This window comes from Thunnus maccoyii, chromosome 3 (genome assembly GCF_910596095.1).
Source record: "Thunnus maccoyii chromosome 3, fThuMac1.1, whole genome shotgun sequence".
NCBI lineage: Eukaryota > Metazoa > Chordata > Actinopteri > Scombriformes > Scombridae > Thunnus > Thunnus maccoyii.
Window position 1 is genome coordinate 20,818,442 of NC_056535.1, and position 16,839 is coordinate 20,835,280.

At 38.7% G+C, this 16,839-nt stretch overlaps 1 protein-coding gene across 2 annotated transcripts; it reads right to left on the minus strand.

Annotated features, from left to right (window-relative positions):
* Nucleotides 1–9,878: 9,878 nt before the first annotated feature.
* odad1 (outer dynein arm docking complex subunit 1) lies at nucleotides 9,879–16,621 on the minus strand. 2 transcript variants are annotated; one of them, XM_042405640.1, is made up of 15 exons: nucleotides 16,409–16,621; nucleotides 15,978–16,066; nucleotides 15,772–15,871; nucleotides 15,491–15,680; nucleotides 15,249–15,374; nucleotides 14,991–15,104; nucleotides 14,807–14,874; nucleotides 14,535–14,722; nucleotides 13,178–13,312; nucleotides 12,883–12,965; nucleotides 11,338–11,506; nucleotides 11,091–11,254; nucleotides 10,877–10,980; nucleotides 10,684–10,774; nucleotides 9,879–10,594 (listed from the first exon to the last, which is right to left on the minus strand). In XM_042405640.1, the coding sequence occupies exons 2-15, from the start codon at nucleotides 16,042–16,044 to the stop codon at nucleotides 10,490–10,492; spliced, it is 1,704 nt and encodes a 567-aa protein (XP_042261574.1). In that variant the 5' UTR covers nucleotides 16,045–16,066; nucleotides 16,409–16,621; the 3' UTR covers nucleotides 9,879–10,489. The 2 variants fall into 2 exon arrangements, with proteins under 2 accessions (XP_042261574.1, XP_042261575.1); XM_042405641.1 differs by having other exon boundaries at nucleotides 15,772–15,868; nucleotides 16,409–16,620.
* Nucleotides 16,622–16,839: the final 218 nt, after the last annotated feature.

The following is a 16,839-nucleotide window of genomic DNA, read 5'->3' on the forward strand; positions in this document are numbered from 1 at the left end:
CTTAGCGCTCTTTCTCTGTAGGGAGATAGGGTATCAAATTACAGGCAAAAACGGAATAATGTGTAGATGTGACAACCATGCGGCCACTCCTCCTTTCTATATTTAACTCTTGTAACAAAACGTGTTTTCTGCTCCAGTGTGCCACTCTTTCACTTTTTTACCAGATCTGATGAATTGTGTCACACCAGTAAAAGTGCAACGTGTATGTTAATTAATGATTATTCATATTATGATTAAGCCACTCCTGATTTTAACACACAACTGTTTAAAGAGGAACAACATACCTACAGAGCCTGAGCTAAACAGCAGACAAATCATATCCAATTATTTTAGATGACACTGGCACTTAATTGAAATTGGAAATTGTTTGTTGCTTATGAACTAATAAATGTCAGTCATCCTTATTGCGTTTTCTACTGAAGTAATTAAGAGATCAATCTATGGAGGAAACGTGTTATCTATTTCAGGCTATATTTGCTACAAAGAAAAGGAATAAGTCCTGTGCCATACACTGGCTATGGATAGACCAAGCAATAAACATGTCCCTTTGGGATTTGTGAGTCAGTATGGGGCAGGATGTGTAGTACAGTGTGTGTGCCTACAGTGTGTTTAAAAACCTTTACAGCATGCATTAAATTACAACTATTGTCATTATTACATTACTAAATGTGAAACAGATTTTTTATTTACATAGAAAGTACAGTTTTGCAGATGAGAGGCTGAACAAAATATATGTCTGAGGTAAAGTCTAAATAATTGCACACACTAGAAGTAACCTTGTTTTAAGCATGTGTGCAAAAAAAAAAAGAAAATTAATTGCATTCCCACATTGAATACAGTAGGCCTATGTGTGTCTTGCAGCATTGGATGATAGATAATTTGCCAGATCTCACAAATGCTACTGAAATACTACAACAGTTTTTGTCTAATTCATATTTCATGTATATTCCGGTGATTAACCATAAGACAGAAGACACTTTATTGTCACTGTATGCAATACAACAAAATCTTCTGCGGCAACCCTCAGAAAACAGCAGCAGTAAGAACACTGAGGGAATTAATAAAAAAAGTAGAATAAAATAATTAACGATGAATTATTAATGATTTAAATGTAATATTTTTGTTTAAATCACAAAAATATCATCTGTCATCTGCAGTCAAAAATTAGCCTTTTGGCTAAATGTGAAACATTTAAAGTATATTGACGTTAATCAATGTGTGCTGCCCCTGATAAATAAATGAATAATGTAAGTAAATTAAAAAGTAATATTTCTCCAGTAAGAAAAGGATAAAATAAGACATATTTCTTTTTCCCTTTTTAATTAGGAAGCCTTTGGTCTTGTTGAAATAGTGTTGTCTAATATCCCAAACTAGCTGTTTTTACTCTCCCTTGTTTGAGGTGAACTTTCTTTGTCATGACTGAACTCACTCATCCAACTGTTAAACCAAAGGAAGTGGCAACACACATGTTTGTGGGCCCTGCACTCAGTAATTTAGGCCTGCATCTGGACAGAGCCTCACTGTCAGTTACAAAGGAGAAAAAACATGTTTTTGTTATCGCAGATCAAATCTACATTTTGTGGCCTACAAGTGAATTCCTTAAGTTTCAACAAAATCTTTTGACCTAGATCAACCTTATTTGCCACGCCTGCCATTGTTTCCAACCACACATAACTATCATTCATTTTCATAAAATGTTTGTGTTATGAAGTTATCAGATAGCGGTTAGAGTAACAGTGTAATTTCCACTTAACTCCAATTTACATTACATATTTGCATGTGTGCCATGTGCTCTGGATTTCAAATATTTTTCTAGACAGTCTTACTCATGTTTTACCCTGAACTTGTCCCAACACACCAAAGCAGGATATCTTGACACAAGTATTTCTTCAGCCTCTAATTTTAGGGCCTCATAGGACCTAATCCTAACCGCCTCAGTTATCTTCTCCCTGCCATGCCACTATTCAAGCCACTGATTTTGAAGAAGCCTCCAGGCCCTGTTTAGTCATTCACATCACATTCAGAAATATAATTATGAAGACTGTAATTACATGCAGAGATCAAAGGCTTGTGTCCCAGTGTAGTAGCTGGTTACTTTGAGATTTATTTTCCATTTCATATAAGGATGTTTTTTCATTTAAGTCTGCTCTGTTCTAATATGACCTATTACCTGATAACTATAACAAAGATATATTAAAACATTTATTACTTTAATTTTATATACCAGAGTCTCTGATAGATCATGTGAATGACAAAAAAAGTCATAATTAACAATAAAGAAAAGGTCAGATGATCACATTGACTCATCAGCTTTACATAGTGTGGTTGAACAGTAATACAATATAGACATTAAGCAGCAAATGAAAGTCATTTATCATGTCACTGCACGTGTTGTCAAAGACTCATCTTGGCATTGCAAGTGCTTCCGTTTTATGTGGGAAATGAAGACCACGTGAATACGGTCTGAACTGAAGCAGACATCCTCAATCTAATGGCCTTGCTGTGTACAGAACCTACAGTATATCCATGGGAGGAATAGTGGAGTACACTAAAAAGCAGTAGAAGGCATTACTCACTCTTTTTTCTGTAAATGGAAAATGGGAGCAATCAGAAAGAGGGGGAGTGTCTGTGAGATAATTTCCTGTCTTTTTTTTTTTTTTTCTTATTTGCTTACCTCAACATGTTTCCATGTGCCACAGATCTTTTGAGAAACGGGCAGCCTGTTCATGCCGCAGGTAAAGTATAGGTGAACCAAAGTGTGGTAGTAAGCAGGACAGTCAAAGAAGAAGAGATACAATTCATGTTGTATTTTTTATGAATCCCTTATGCACCAAAAACTAGAGTGTTTACCACTCTTTCCACAAGTAGGAAATGGAAATTTTTTATGCCATTAAAAAATTATGGGACCACAGACAGGAAAACTGTACAAAAGAAAAGCCTCTTTGTGTTCACAGTGACACATGTTTGAAAGTAAATGAAATATTTTGCATCAGTTTCTATGGCCGGGGGAGACATCTTTTTGAGTATCAAACTGTTCTCCACTGTGCTAACAGGTTAAAGGATATAGGATATAGGATGGGAAGTATAGCACCTTTATTTCACCTCAATTTCTTGGGGACAAAGGACTGACCTGACTTGTGGAATGTCAGTGCTCCGGGGTAGAGCAAAGTGGGGCCCATCAAAGAGCAGAGGTCAGGATTAGGCGGGGGAAGGGTCCTGATAATTGGAGGAATTGGTGGGTGCAAGCTGAGCTCTTTTGTTTTGAACAGCAGTGTCCTGCACGGTCTGGCTGGCTTTCTCTGGTTCTCAAGCAAGTTCTGCAGTATAGAGGGACAACATATAGTTGACTTCTCACTGGGACTCTTCAGTCAAATGCACAGCGAGGTAGAAAGTGTGCTTACATTATTTATCTCTAATTAACTCAAGTTAGTCCTATTATTGTTGGCGATAATGAGAACATGTACACTAAAAGTGCTGACACATAACCTCCAGAGGTTCATAATGTATTTTTAAATCATAATTGCAGGGAAGAAACTACTAGACTGGTGATAGTCATAGTACTTTTACCCATTTAAGAGCTTTTCTGTAAACTAATGCAGTTACGCAAAAATTATTCTGTAGATGTATTCTTAATGACACTACAATGCATTTGTATCAATATGGCTCTGAAAGGTCTTTATGGACATGCAAGAGGTTTCACCTTAATTTATTATTTTTAATGTCATTAACTTATTGTAAATATATATATATATATATATATATATATATATATATATATATATATGTGTGTGTGTGTGTGTGTGTGTGTGTGTATATATATATATAAGAAAGTTGTAAGCAATAAACAGTAGCAGTACATAGGTGTGTGTCTATTGAGAATTTTTTACAATACATGTGAATAAATATAATCAACAAAACAGTAAAAACAGAAAATCAATTTGTATGCAGTATTAAATAGTAATATGAAAAACTGTATCTGCTTTTTTAGGAACACACATAGTGTAAACCAAAGCTCCTCTGTGACATGGTGCCAAGAGATCCTGACATCCTTAAGGCTCTGGATAATTGTTGGGCTGTTGTGGTTGACATGCTTCTTCAATGTTGCATGGATTAGGTGCTTTGAGGATTTGGAAAATGCCAGTGCTTATTTTTCAAATGTTGCAAGACATTTGGTCTCAGTACACAGATTTAAAGAAGTGTTTACCATTGACTCAAGCTGGTTGAAATTGGGTGTTGGATTTATTAAAGGATGTGTGTTGTCTCCTTCCTTGTTTGTGAAAATTATGGACAGAATATCAAGGTGCAGCCAAAGTCTGGAGACTGTTGTTGTTAATCTTTGGATATGAAACTGTTTCTGGCTCAATTCCTGATACGCAGTGGAGCCAATTAACCTTTTCTATGGCAGAGATATTAACATGTTATGCCAGAAAAAGCACAGCTGTAATTAATAACATGAATCATGGGTGCACTCCATTTATGTGTGTAGGTCTCAGGGCCCTTGTATTGTGCAAGCTGGCTCACTGTCTTGCCTTACTGAGACATATAAATGCAACAGAGCCATTGTTAATGTTATTGGTTACACCTGCGCTTTTCCTGCAGAGACAAGTCAAAATGTCTGCTGTGAAAACGGTCTATCACTACTGGCTGTGGAGTAACTGGGATGAGGATTATTGTCAATTGACGCCAAGAAACTCTGCAGGAAAAGGTGTCATATTTAGCAGAGCAACTACTGTATGGAGAGGAGATCAGATATTTTATCTCATTATTAATGAATGACGACAAACATGGTTGTGAGATGACTGGCGGTAAAATGCATCAGCTGCAGTAATGTGCCCATTGTAATGGACCATTTTGAAGTTTGCTTCTTGGCTGTTTATCTTTAATCTGACCCTAGTTAGAGACACAAATGATGATACTGTGAACACAAGTGGCTGAAATCTTGGACAAACTCCACACCAGTACGCCCATGGGGGCCTCTCTCTGCAGGTAAGAGACCTCAGAGCAGACCCAGGACATACTACAGGGACTACAACTCCCAGCTGGCATGGGGACGCTTGGTGGAGGTGTTAGAGGAAACTGCTGGGGAAAAGAGCACCTGGGCTACTCCACTGGTTATGTTGCCACAGTGACACTGACTCCAAAACCGAGCTAGAAAATGAATGGGTGGATAGATGATAGACATCATGTGAATGTATTATGTATTTGTGTTACAGAAGCCAAGAGTCACACACTGTATTTATACTTGACAAATGAAACATTTAGATATGTCAATTCCCAGAAGTCTAGATAAGGAGCTTATGCATACAACTCAAAAACACTGAAATCAATATATTCCTATGTACATTCTATTATTTTAAGATTAATTTTTACTTTTATTTCTACTGCTACACGACCATCTTCTCAGGGGGATCCTTTAAATTTCATCTTATTAATCGTACACTTTAACTTACAATGTCTTTAGATCCTCCATGTATTGTACTTTTGGTAATGTTATGACTTGTGGTTTATTGGTTTATTCAAGATGGTTGATTTGATTATTTCACACCCACATAAATTCATCAGAATCTGACTAAGGCTAATGTCTCTGTTTGCTATGTGAAGATTTCCTGCTCGTTTCTAGTCTGAAAATGATCAAAACTTAAAACATACAAGAATTAGTCACAGCTGATTTTGTCAGAGAAGAGGCAGCAACACATGTTTGCATATTTTCTTACACTGTAGACATGTACTGATAATAAAAACTGAACAAACACAACTATAGATAATGGAAACACTGGTGTGTGACCAGATGAATATAGGTGAAAAATCCATGCATATTGTGCTATGGTGTCATACATTGCAATTAATTACTGTTAAAGTTAAAACAGCTGATAACCCTCTGATATTTAATATAATCTTAATTCATTTTTCTCCTAATTAGTGCAATCATTTCTTTTAGGTTTACAACCCTAAAATCCAACAATATGAACACTTGAAAGTGTAGCAAATGGCTTTCTTTTTCTGTACTGCTTGAGTTAAGCTTCAGCTGTACTACCTTATTTATTTCGCCTCTTAGCTCCACCCCTGCAACTGACTTGCCAGAGAAAAGTGGAAATTTCCAGTAATTCCTACTGCTTCACAAGAATTGCTCCTCCTCCTTCCAGTTTCCCGCCTCTCACTCTACCTGCTGCAGACTGGTCTGAAGACCTCGTGGCCCTCTGCTGTGCAAGCTTGTAGTGCCCAGCAGTTTTTACTTTGCTCACTGACACATCAAACAGTTTCACACCAAAACGAAACCAAACATCTTTCTTTGTTTCTGTCTTGATCACACAGACAAGATCATAAAAACAATTTTTGTATATTGTCACAAGAACTATGAACCTTGTATTGAAGATGTTGAAAATTAAGATATGCAGTCTCTCCCTGATATGGATAACTGCCATATTAGCAAGTAAGATGTGTTTTTTAAAGGTGTCATTCACACAGAGCTTTCTCGAGCTTGACCAACCTGTCCTTTGTTTACAATCTTGTGAGTATCTTATAACCCTGTGAATGATTTTTAATACATAGCTCCTCAATGATGTACAGGGATTGGTTTGGGATCACAGAGCAGATGGTAGATTTGCATTTCTATTTCTCTGGCTGATCTGATATTCTGGTGTCTGGTTTGTTTCAGAGATATAACATGCTCCAATGCATGCCTAGGACGGAAACATCTAAGAAATCAAGAATTGCGGCAAACGCTTTGGTGATTACAAAGGAGGCCACATGTAGGCCTCCTAGGTGTGGCAGAGATATGGAAAGCAAGATGATATCTGTTAACGTGCCTGAGAGGTTCAGACTCTCAACGCTGCATCTGTGGTTTTATAACTTCCTCTTAATTCAAGACCATAATATAACCATGTACACATGCGCAGCTTTGATGCTTGATAGGGGATCATTTTAGATAAACTACAAATAGAACCATGAGGCAGCTGGACTGCAGAACTTTGAGCGTGTTGATGGCATGAGGCATACTGACCTTAGACCCATTGTGAAGCACCAACAAAGAGCCATCTGCACAGCAACCAAAGCTGAGATGGGGGACTCTCACACAAGGGGACCGGGGGGGGGGGCACAGGGACCTGGAGAGTGTAAAAGAGAAAATAAAACAAAAAAATAATAATACATGGAACCTCATCAGCTGGATGATGACTGAAACATCTAAGCATTCAGTGCTAACGTCTCAGAGGTTTGTACACAAAGAAAACAAGAAGCTGCACAACACATCCACCCAGAGAGCACATGGACCTTTCCACTGCTGGTAAAGTGGAAGACAAGAGCTGCTGGCCTAATCACTCAAGAGCACATTTCCTGTCTACTGCATGATGAGATGAAGTCAACTGAAGCGGTTTAAGGCTAATATTTAACCCAAACCTGGCGCGCGAAACACAGCGAGTATCTCATTCTTCTTGAAAGCAGAAACATACAGGATTTGTGTTTGCAGAGGTCTGACATGTACAGAAATCTCGGTTTAGTAGGTTCATGTTTCGGATGCAAATAGGTCTCATAGTGAAACCAGTATCTAGTTTTTCTTTCGATATGGAGTAGAGTGAATTTCAAAATGGTGAAAACAAAGACAAAATGGTGTCAGGGACATCTGTAAAAATCACAAATGTTTCACAGGTAACACATGAGAGTCAGGATTGCTTAGCAACAGCAGTAAAAAATTCTTGCAGCCTGTGTGGTAACAGTGAAACTGATCGTGCTGCCATCCAGTGGTTGACTGTTAGCACATGCGGAGGGGAGGTTGGGGGGGGGGGGGGGGTTATCTGACACAGAATGATCAAAAGCTCACTTCTCCAAAGCATGCATGTGAAATACGATGAAAATGCTGCAATTATTTGCAAGCTATAAACCTAATAAATGAAGAAGGGCTTGACACACATATATATATATATATATAAAAAGATATCCTCTTTCCTTCCTCTGCACTGTTCGAAAAATATGTTCAGTAATATGATTGGCTGGAAAATGCACCGGCTCTCATGGTGGGTGGTTGCTTAGCAACATTCATGGGAGGGTGGGATGTGGGTGGGAGGGTGTGAGTGTTGGGGAGGGGGGTGGGGGGGGGGGGGTGGGGCGTACTTCAAGGGGAGGGAGCGTTGTGGGTGTACGCAGACTGACTGGGGAAATACCTGGCAAAATTCCCAAATAAACAAGAGAGAGAGAGGACAGAGAGGGAGACAGAGGACAGGGGTATTTTCTGAGTGCAGCTAGTAAAGAGATAAAGGGTTGTTTGAGATAAAGGGAACAATGCATTTTATAAGTGTTAACACAGTTTGTTCCCAAAGCAGAACAAGAGCGGGGACAGGAAGCCGTTTTACTGAAAACTTTGTTGAAAGTGAGGAGTAAGCTGAAATAAAAAAGCTTTAACAAAACTGCATGATGGATTCAAACAGAAGTGTAGTTGCTTTGAACAAAGTGGACTCCAGCATTAGATTTCAGAGTAATGAGTGGAAATGAGAGAAACACTATGATTGGCGTAACAGGACATGGGTTGTTGCCGTTGATAAGGTGTAACAGTTTGACAAGGTACAGATGAATAGGCCACAGATAAGCATGTAGTGCTCAGATAAGAGTGCTTATAAACACTACCTGTGCTTGCATGTTTAAGACGTGTTGTTTGGTGTGTAGTTGTACCACTATAAATGCGGCATTTCCATGAAACTGCTTAGATTACTACTTTTAATTCAGATGAGTTAAACTACATACAAGTCCACAGCGTTTACAGAAGAATCCTACAAAACCAGAGGACTAGAAGGACAAGAGATGATGAGGTGCCAAATAGAACTTGTGCAGCAAATGGGAAGACTGTTCAGCAAGAGGAAGAGAAAAGGTGGAAAATGTGCTTATATGGAGAGGAGGGGTAAAAAGGACCGGCTGGGGTGGCTGCTGCTGCTGGTAGGTACAGCTTGAAGGAGGTGGGCCTTGGAAATGGTGGTGCAGGCGGTCTCTACAGGCAATGAGGACTCTTTGTCAGGAGCAGGAAATGAGGTTTCTGTTGTGATTAAAAGGAAGGTTTCTATGGCAATGCAGAGAGCCGTGTGCACAGAGAATTTGTTGGGAGTGGAGGGGGCTAAGTGAGAGTAGAATTTCAAAGAAAGCAGCCTCCTCCATCTCATCTCCCACCACCGCCACCCCTCTGCTTTTCCACAGCGCCCTTTTATCTCTGATAATCTGTTTTCATAGCCACACAGTTGAGACTAAGGGGGATTATCTTGGGCAAACCAAGTCATTGGTGGATCAGTCATAAATGTTTACAGAGTAGCAGTTTCACTTCCCGAAATCGCTGCTGTTGAAACCTCATTGGAAAAAAAACCTTTAAAAATCAAGCTGAATAATTAACATAATGACCTAATTGTGTCTCTTTCGTGTTTAGTCAGGTACACTGTACGCTTCTGTTAAATCACCCCCCTTTTTTTGTACAGCCCATGAGAAAAAAAAAAAGTATGATGGCATCAGTGTGACCTTTAAAACCTAAATATAGTAACATGCTTTGTTAATTGTTTTCACTGAACTGTAGTAGTAAAAATATATGTTTCTTAAAATAAGTGTCCCATCCTGATTTTCTCTTTTGAAAAGAGGAAGTTGCTCTCTGCAGCAGTGAATGCCATTTTTGCCCCAACACAGACTCACTCCAGGATGTTTGGATAAGATGACATTTGAAACTCCTGAACATCAAAGTAAAGTTTTTTTTCATCCTCGTGCACTACAAACCACAATGACTGTTTTACAAAAAGGATACAGATGACCCTGATATTACTGGTAGACATGAAAATAATATAAGCAGTGAGCATAAACTGATGTCTGAAAGAGTACTGATTTGTGGTGTGCATGAGGATTATAGAGAACTGATATAATGGAAAGGTCATAGAGGACAGTTTATTTAAATATTGACACTGTGTGTTCATATTCAGTGCTTATAGTGAAGCGCCAAAAGCTCCTCACCTCCTTTTTGGAAACAGAGAACCAAGGTCTCAGCATGTCAATTAGAATTACAAAAGGTTCTGCTGCCCCCAACCTTTTCGTTTGAGCATAGCAGCAAGTATCATGTAATGAAACGCTGCCAGTGAGGGTGGGCTGTACTAAAACCAGATTGTATAGTCAAAACCAGATGGCTAGTCACACATCAAAAGGACAGCTGGTTACCAGAGTCTGAAAAGGCATCATTATAGCCCCAAACCTAATTAGTTCCCACTAAACAAATCACACCAGGATTATAAGAGACCAGGCCAATGATTCATCATAAAAGGTAATATACACAAAACATAATTGAGCTTTAAATATTTGCGTGCAAGATGCAACATTTCAGGCTGGCCAGTCAAGTTGTTTCCATCAGCAGTCATGGCCTCCATTGATCTTTATGACAGTTAACACTGAAAGCAGGCCCTTCATTTGCAGATGATGGCAGCCGACGAGGATCCAATGTTTAATATTTCCACTTTACTTCGCTGATCGGATCAATGTGTTAGATTGCTGCCTCTTCCAGGGAGAGCTGCCTGCTGCCGAACTGCTGACTGGTCTTTGATGCTTTGTTTGCCGCCTGCCGGACTGAACTCTCTTTTAACAGAACCTATAAATCATATGAAGAAAATCGGTTGAAGTGTAGCACACTAAAAAAAAACTGTACAAATAGCCACCTTTTCTTTTTCTTACACTGACCCCTTTCATAATTTTTTTGCGAAGTTCCCCCTGTGAAAGTGGACGTTCTTCTTCATCAGTGACAGGAGACTCTTCTGCGTCATACTCCACACTGAGAGATCCAAACACAGAGACACACTCATCAACCCCATGTGTTTAAATGTTTAGGTTTAATCAAAAATGTCAAATCAAAATTAGCAGATAAAAGGCTGACCTATTGACTGCAGGTTGGATGCTAATATTCTCCTGAAGCATTTCTGGATTTTGACCCAGAAGGAATTTGGCCAGATCTTTTGGATTGTAGTCCTTTTCCAGATCCTGTAATAGTTAGATAGACAGATAGACATTATATTATCGATCAGAAGTGAAAATACTGCATACACAGTATGTCAGAGAGGGCAGGGCAGAGCCACAGGTTGACAAGTTACTTTAGAATTGAGGAAAGCTTGTATGGTGAGCAGCTCATTGGTCTTCTGTTCCACCAGACCCAGATAGGACATGATGTTGTTCTCACTGATCCCTGAAGAGGAGCCTAGCATATCCTCTATCACTGAACGGTCACACTCCATCTTAGAGAAGATGCTGTTCACTCCTGAGAGAAGGGAGAAACAAACAGTCAGGACTACCAAACTGCATCTGAATGTATTTAAGAAAAAAAAAAGTTACACCCAAAACCTGTTTTAATCTGGTCCAGGACTTTGCTTATGATGCTGGCTTGGTTTTCATAGTCCTCAGCTTGGGACTTGGTTTTGTTTTGTCGCTCATCAATGTCTCTCAGCAAAGAGCGATGATCTCGCTCCTGTTGCAAACCTTCCACATGAAACTGCTCCATCTCTCCTTGGATCTGTTTATTCACAAATTTGTGTTCAGTGAAAACATATAAAAGACATGAGCTAACAAACCTTCTTCACATTGAATATTACATTTCTTCTAACTGCAAAATTAAAAATCACCTCTATCTCCTTAGCTTTCATTTAATTCCCATTAATTTAATAATAGTAAGGGTTATATGACCCTGGCCTTTGAAGTTCTTAATGTTGGTTGCTTGTAATCTTTGTGAACCAAGGAAACTATAAAAGAAGGAAGTTTCATTACGTCATAATATCAACGGTCTTAGATCTGCTTGGTGCCAGACTTGGGGGCCAGTTCTATTAAAGCCTATGGCAACATGTCTACATCGTATGACCTCTGATGAAGAAATGCCTCTACCAAATGAAAGAACACACTTCAGAGAATACTGACTGATCGAAATGTTTCCAAATGTGCTGTTGGTCTCCAAATAGTATCCAAAGATGATTATAGGCATACTTCACAGGGCTCATGGCGAATCAAATTAAAATGCTAACCCTGGCAAATTAAAAAATATTTGCAAGCAAAGTGTCCCTTGAAAATACTGAACTTAGGATAAATAAATATTGTTAACAAAATCTGTAGTCTTCATTCCTTCACTCTTCCTCTTATTTTGATCTGGAGGCTGCTTGACAATGATTGACATTGCTACTAATACCTAATATTATGGGAATATCACGTATTCAAATGAAATGTTTACAAACCTCCTCTGATTATTAATTCTGCATTTGTAGACTATACATTAACCCTTAGCTATAAAAACAAAAGGCATACATTTCATGGCTATCAGAAACTTTTAGAAAAACTTTAAACAACTAATTTGATCATTAGAAAATAAAGCATCATAATTATGAATGAAGCAATCTCTGCCATGATGAAATCAACGCCTGGGCTGTAATCTCATCTGTCTGATGCCCTGCTGTCCGCCAGGTCACCTTATCAAAAACTGTAGATTACGTTACATAACATAAGCTAATGGGCTCAGAGTTCATTTAGTCAGAGTATTATCACAGAAACACACATGAAACATTAGCTAAACAGCAACACACCAAAATACCGGTGCCTCCATCACACAGATTGATAACCTGTGAAACTGAGAGGGGAGAGATGAAGGAGCACATTCACTACTATGCTAACTGCATCGAGAGCTTTCAAGTGTGGCACTGATGCGCGTTCACAGTGCTACACAGTGATATAATGACCCTTCCTTCATTTACTGTTTCCCTGTTGTGAGCAAAGAATTAAGTGTATTCTACTGTTGGACTATAGGCAAATGTTTGAATTGAACATTGAATGCAATGTTTTTTTCAAAGTTAATAAAGGAAAAAATTAAAGATGAGTGTTTCCATGGATTTGAGAAAACATACTCACCTGGCTTATTTGATCCCTCAGTGCCTCAGCCTCGTTGTTTTGCTCATTTACAAAATTGAAGAGTGCAAAGTTCCGGTCTTCAACTATACAGTGCAACAAAAAATACACCAGTGAGACACATTCAAATCCTCAGACCTGAGACTGATCATTCTCATGATCAAAATGTTACCTTACTTTCATGTAGCTGTAATGTCTCTCCAAAGCTAGAGAAAAAGTATATAAAGTATATCCCCAAAAAGTATTGCATTGTCTTTGTGTATGGCTGTGAGACTCAGGATTTATTGGGGAGACCTACCCTGGATGAACCTGGTGACCAGCATGTCCAGGTTGTCCTCCCCTGTCACAGTCTGAATCCTCTCAAACACCTCCTCCAAAGCGTCCAGTGACTCTTCCCCTGAGTCTGTCCTCCTCTGCTCCCTCAGTTCTGACACTGCGACATAAAAGAAACACTACCATCATATCAATGTCATCAGGGCTGTATAATAGATACCGTCACCAATATCGTCCACACTTTCATTGTTATCATCATAACCATGTTTATTATTCACATATTCCTCCTTGGTCTAACTGCCCATATTTGACAAACTTTAATCAACAATGCCAAATCTATGTATCACAGTCTTATACTGTAGATGTTCCAGAGTTAATTCAATATATTTTTTTTCTTTTGCAACAGTGCTTCTACTAGTGGCTTAAACAAGTTAACAAACACTGTGAAAAAGATCACTTACAGTGTTTGAGGACTCACTGGAAAGACTGACTGTACTGCCACACTCTTGGAGTTGGTTTTGAAGGAAATAGCAATGTTAACAATGTTTTTTCCTCTTCTACTTTTACATTTTATTGATTTAAGCTGTGGTTATGCAACATTTACTCTGGCCTCAGCCTTACTGTTTCTGTGGTATCATCCTAAATAATTGTTAGCTAGGCTGGTCAGTTGAACTGTGTTTATGTTGCTACAAATGGGTTTTTTTTGCCTATTATTTGCTATTCAATAGCTATGATGCTATGATGATGATGTGTGTTTTTGTCTTTTTGCGTTCAGCAATGTGCATATTTTAAATCCAGTCATTTAAAAACCTTTTAGCAGGCGGTTGTAATACTGTAAAGAAGAATTTGTTCATATTTTTCTTGACTGAGGAGGAATACAAAGAATACATTTTAAAATGTATGTTAGTGATACATCCAAGAACACAGGAGGTATCATTTGAGCATTTAACTTACTGCAAGTTAAACTAGTCAATACTATTTGTATTTGCCAATATACAAATTGAGACGGATAGTGAATGACAAACAGATTAAACAAGATCTGTACTTTTGTGATTGTCCAACATTCAGTTCAGAAGCAGAACATACAACATAATTCCCTAAAACAATTCTCAATATGGCTGCAGAAGGTTTTTCAATCATCTCAGTCATCTCATATATGGACCTTACATTTGCACTACATGTAAACCGGATGGGGTTCTTCCTTTAAGTTTGTAGTCATAGGATATATTGTAGGAGACTGGGCCTGGACAGTGGGGTTGAATATTAAATAAGTTGTCAGTATTATTATCACCATTGATAGCATCACTAATACTTTTGTCATAATTATAATTATTATTATGTCAAAACAGCAAGTTAGCTAGATTACAATGGCTGTGTCTTACATTGTCTGTGTCCCATCTCCTGGCCGTCATCCTGACTGGACCTCTCACTGCACTTGGTGGTCATGAAATCTTTCAGGCTACACTCATGTGCAATAACCCTTTCCAGTTCTTTCATCTCAGCGTTATACTGGGCAAGGTCCTTCACTGCCTTCTCTCTCATCATGGTCATCTTGGACTGAGCCTCCACCCTTATGCAAAAAAGATTAGAAATATGAGTTGCATATCATGCAGATTTGTTCTACTGTACATTACACAACTATCTCAAATGTAACCTGGCATCGTAAGCAGCAGTAGACAGATTGATAATTTCCCCGATCTTCTTGCGGACTTCTCGGAGTTCCTACAACACACAAGAATCGGTGCAGAGACATTTGCAGAGTTTTAAAACAAAAAAGTTCAACAAAAAAAGTCTTTTTTTCCCTTGAACTCTGAATCATCTATGGGTGTGACTCTGACCTTATCGAGCCTGTTGTGTAGTTGCTGGAAACGGACACGTTCAATATGAAGAGTCTGCAACTCCTCTCTCAGGTGGCTGTTTTTGGTCAACTGCTCATTGAAGCGGGTCAAGGCCTGAAGAGGACATTGACATAAACTTAAACATTTTCTAATACCATCTAAAGATATGGACTTGTGAAAATGTGTACTATTAACTGGACAAAAACGCTGCTCTCAACAATCTACCAAGATAATATTTATAAATCTTTTGTTACTCACTCTATCTAGTTTGTATTCCCAGGTGCGTATGGCCTTCTGAGTCCGCTGTACTTCAGATCTTTGCGTGTCACTAGTGTTGACCTCCCCTTTTCTCAGCTCTGCCACCTTCATCTCTATGTTTGAGATCTGCCCACATTACAGAAGACACAAGACATAAACTGTGGTTTCATGACCTTCAATATCAATAAACATGAGGTGAAACCAAAATTAGTACCATAGAGAGTGCAAAGAACTTCATTAACCTCTTTCTTTAGTTCTTGTTGACACTGCTTCTCTTTCTCCAACTCCTCTTCTAGTATGTCTCTCTGCTCCAATAGAGCATTAAGACTCTGGGTGTCCTCACTGTCTTGCTGTTGACGGGACAAGCTTTGACATGCACCAAGGTTTTGCTGCAGCTCCTCTTGCTCCCTCAGCAGCTTCTGTATCTCCTGCCTTCATCCACAACACACAAACGGCCAGTCAGATGAACAGAAACGCACACACACAATGTTGACAATGTAATGTAGGTGTAGTTCTCATTTACTGTTGTTTGCGAATCTGCTCCCGAGCCTGAATGTTGTAGGCCTGCCGGTCTCCTTCCATGATCCTGAACTGTCTCTGCAGTTTGGCTATCTCTGATTCTGCTTAAAGAACATCATATGTACATTATTTAAACTTTGCTACTGTTAAAAAAAATGAGAGAACATCAACACCTAATCCTACCAATAATCGCAGCATAACCAATATTACCTGTGCCATCAATATCCATCTCGCTGCTGTCTGAATGGGCACTTCTGGCAGATCTTCCTCGAGGCATTATCACACTGAGCTTTAGTGGGCTGAAAATATAAATTAAATTAAGATGTTTACAGAAAATATTGAATTTGTACCTTACTAGTGGAAATTGCAATATCTTCTGACCATTAGGTTTAACCAAACTTAAATATTTAAATCTGATTTGGCATCAATACACCCCATCTTGTTGACTAGTCAGTAAGCTAAAACCAAGGCATCAACTAAAGGTACAAAATAACTAGCTTTAAGTTACCCACCATGACACACACCAAGCTAAACAAACAAAAACACTAAAACAAACAAACAAAAAACAGTAGCTACAGTTCTTCTAGCTCTTATGCAAGCTTTTCTACAGTTGGGCAGTTAATATTTGGATTTCATCTCACCAGCTGAAAGTTTTGCAAGTTAAAACCCAGTGACTCCTCTCAGGTTCACACAGCAGCCTGAGTTGTTAGCAACCGTTGCTAAGCGCAATGAGACTTCCTGTCCCTGCAGTGACGTATCGATGTGGTGGTAAAGTGAAACGGTGGTGATACGAGGCCGTTGGGACAACGAAAAGTCAAGAAAATAACGTCTAGTGTGAAAAAACTGAGAGTTTCACAGTAAGCAATATTTTATTCTAATTGTGTATTTTGGTAGAGGAAAGTAACAAAGTAGTTCATGTTCATAAGTAGCCTGGAACAAATTTGAAGTACTTATTAGAGTATTTTTTAGGCACCTGCTAATGTTAAAGTAGCTAATAACGTCAACTCATTTTATGCCTACGTTACTCGATTAGATACTTTTCAGAGGAAAATATTGCACTTTTTACACCACT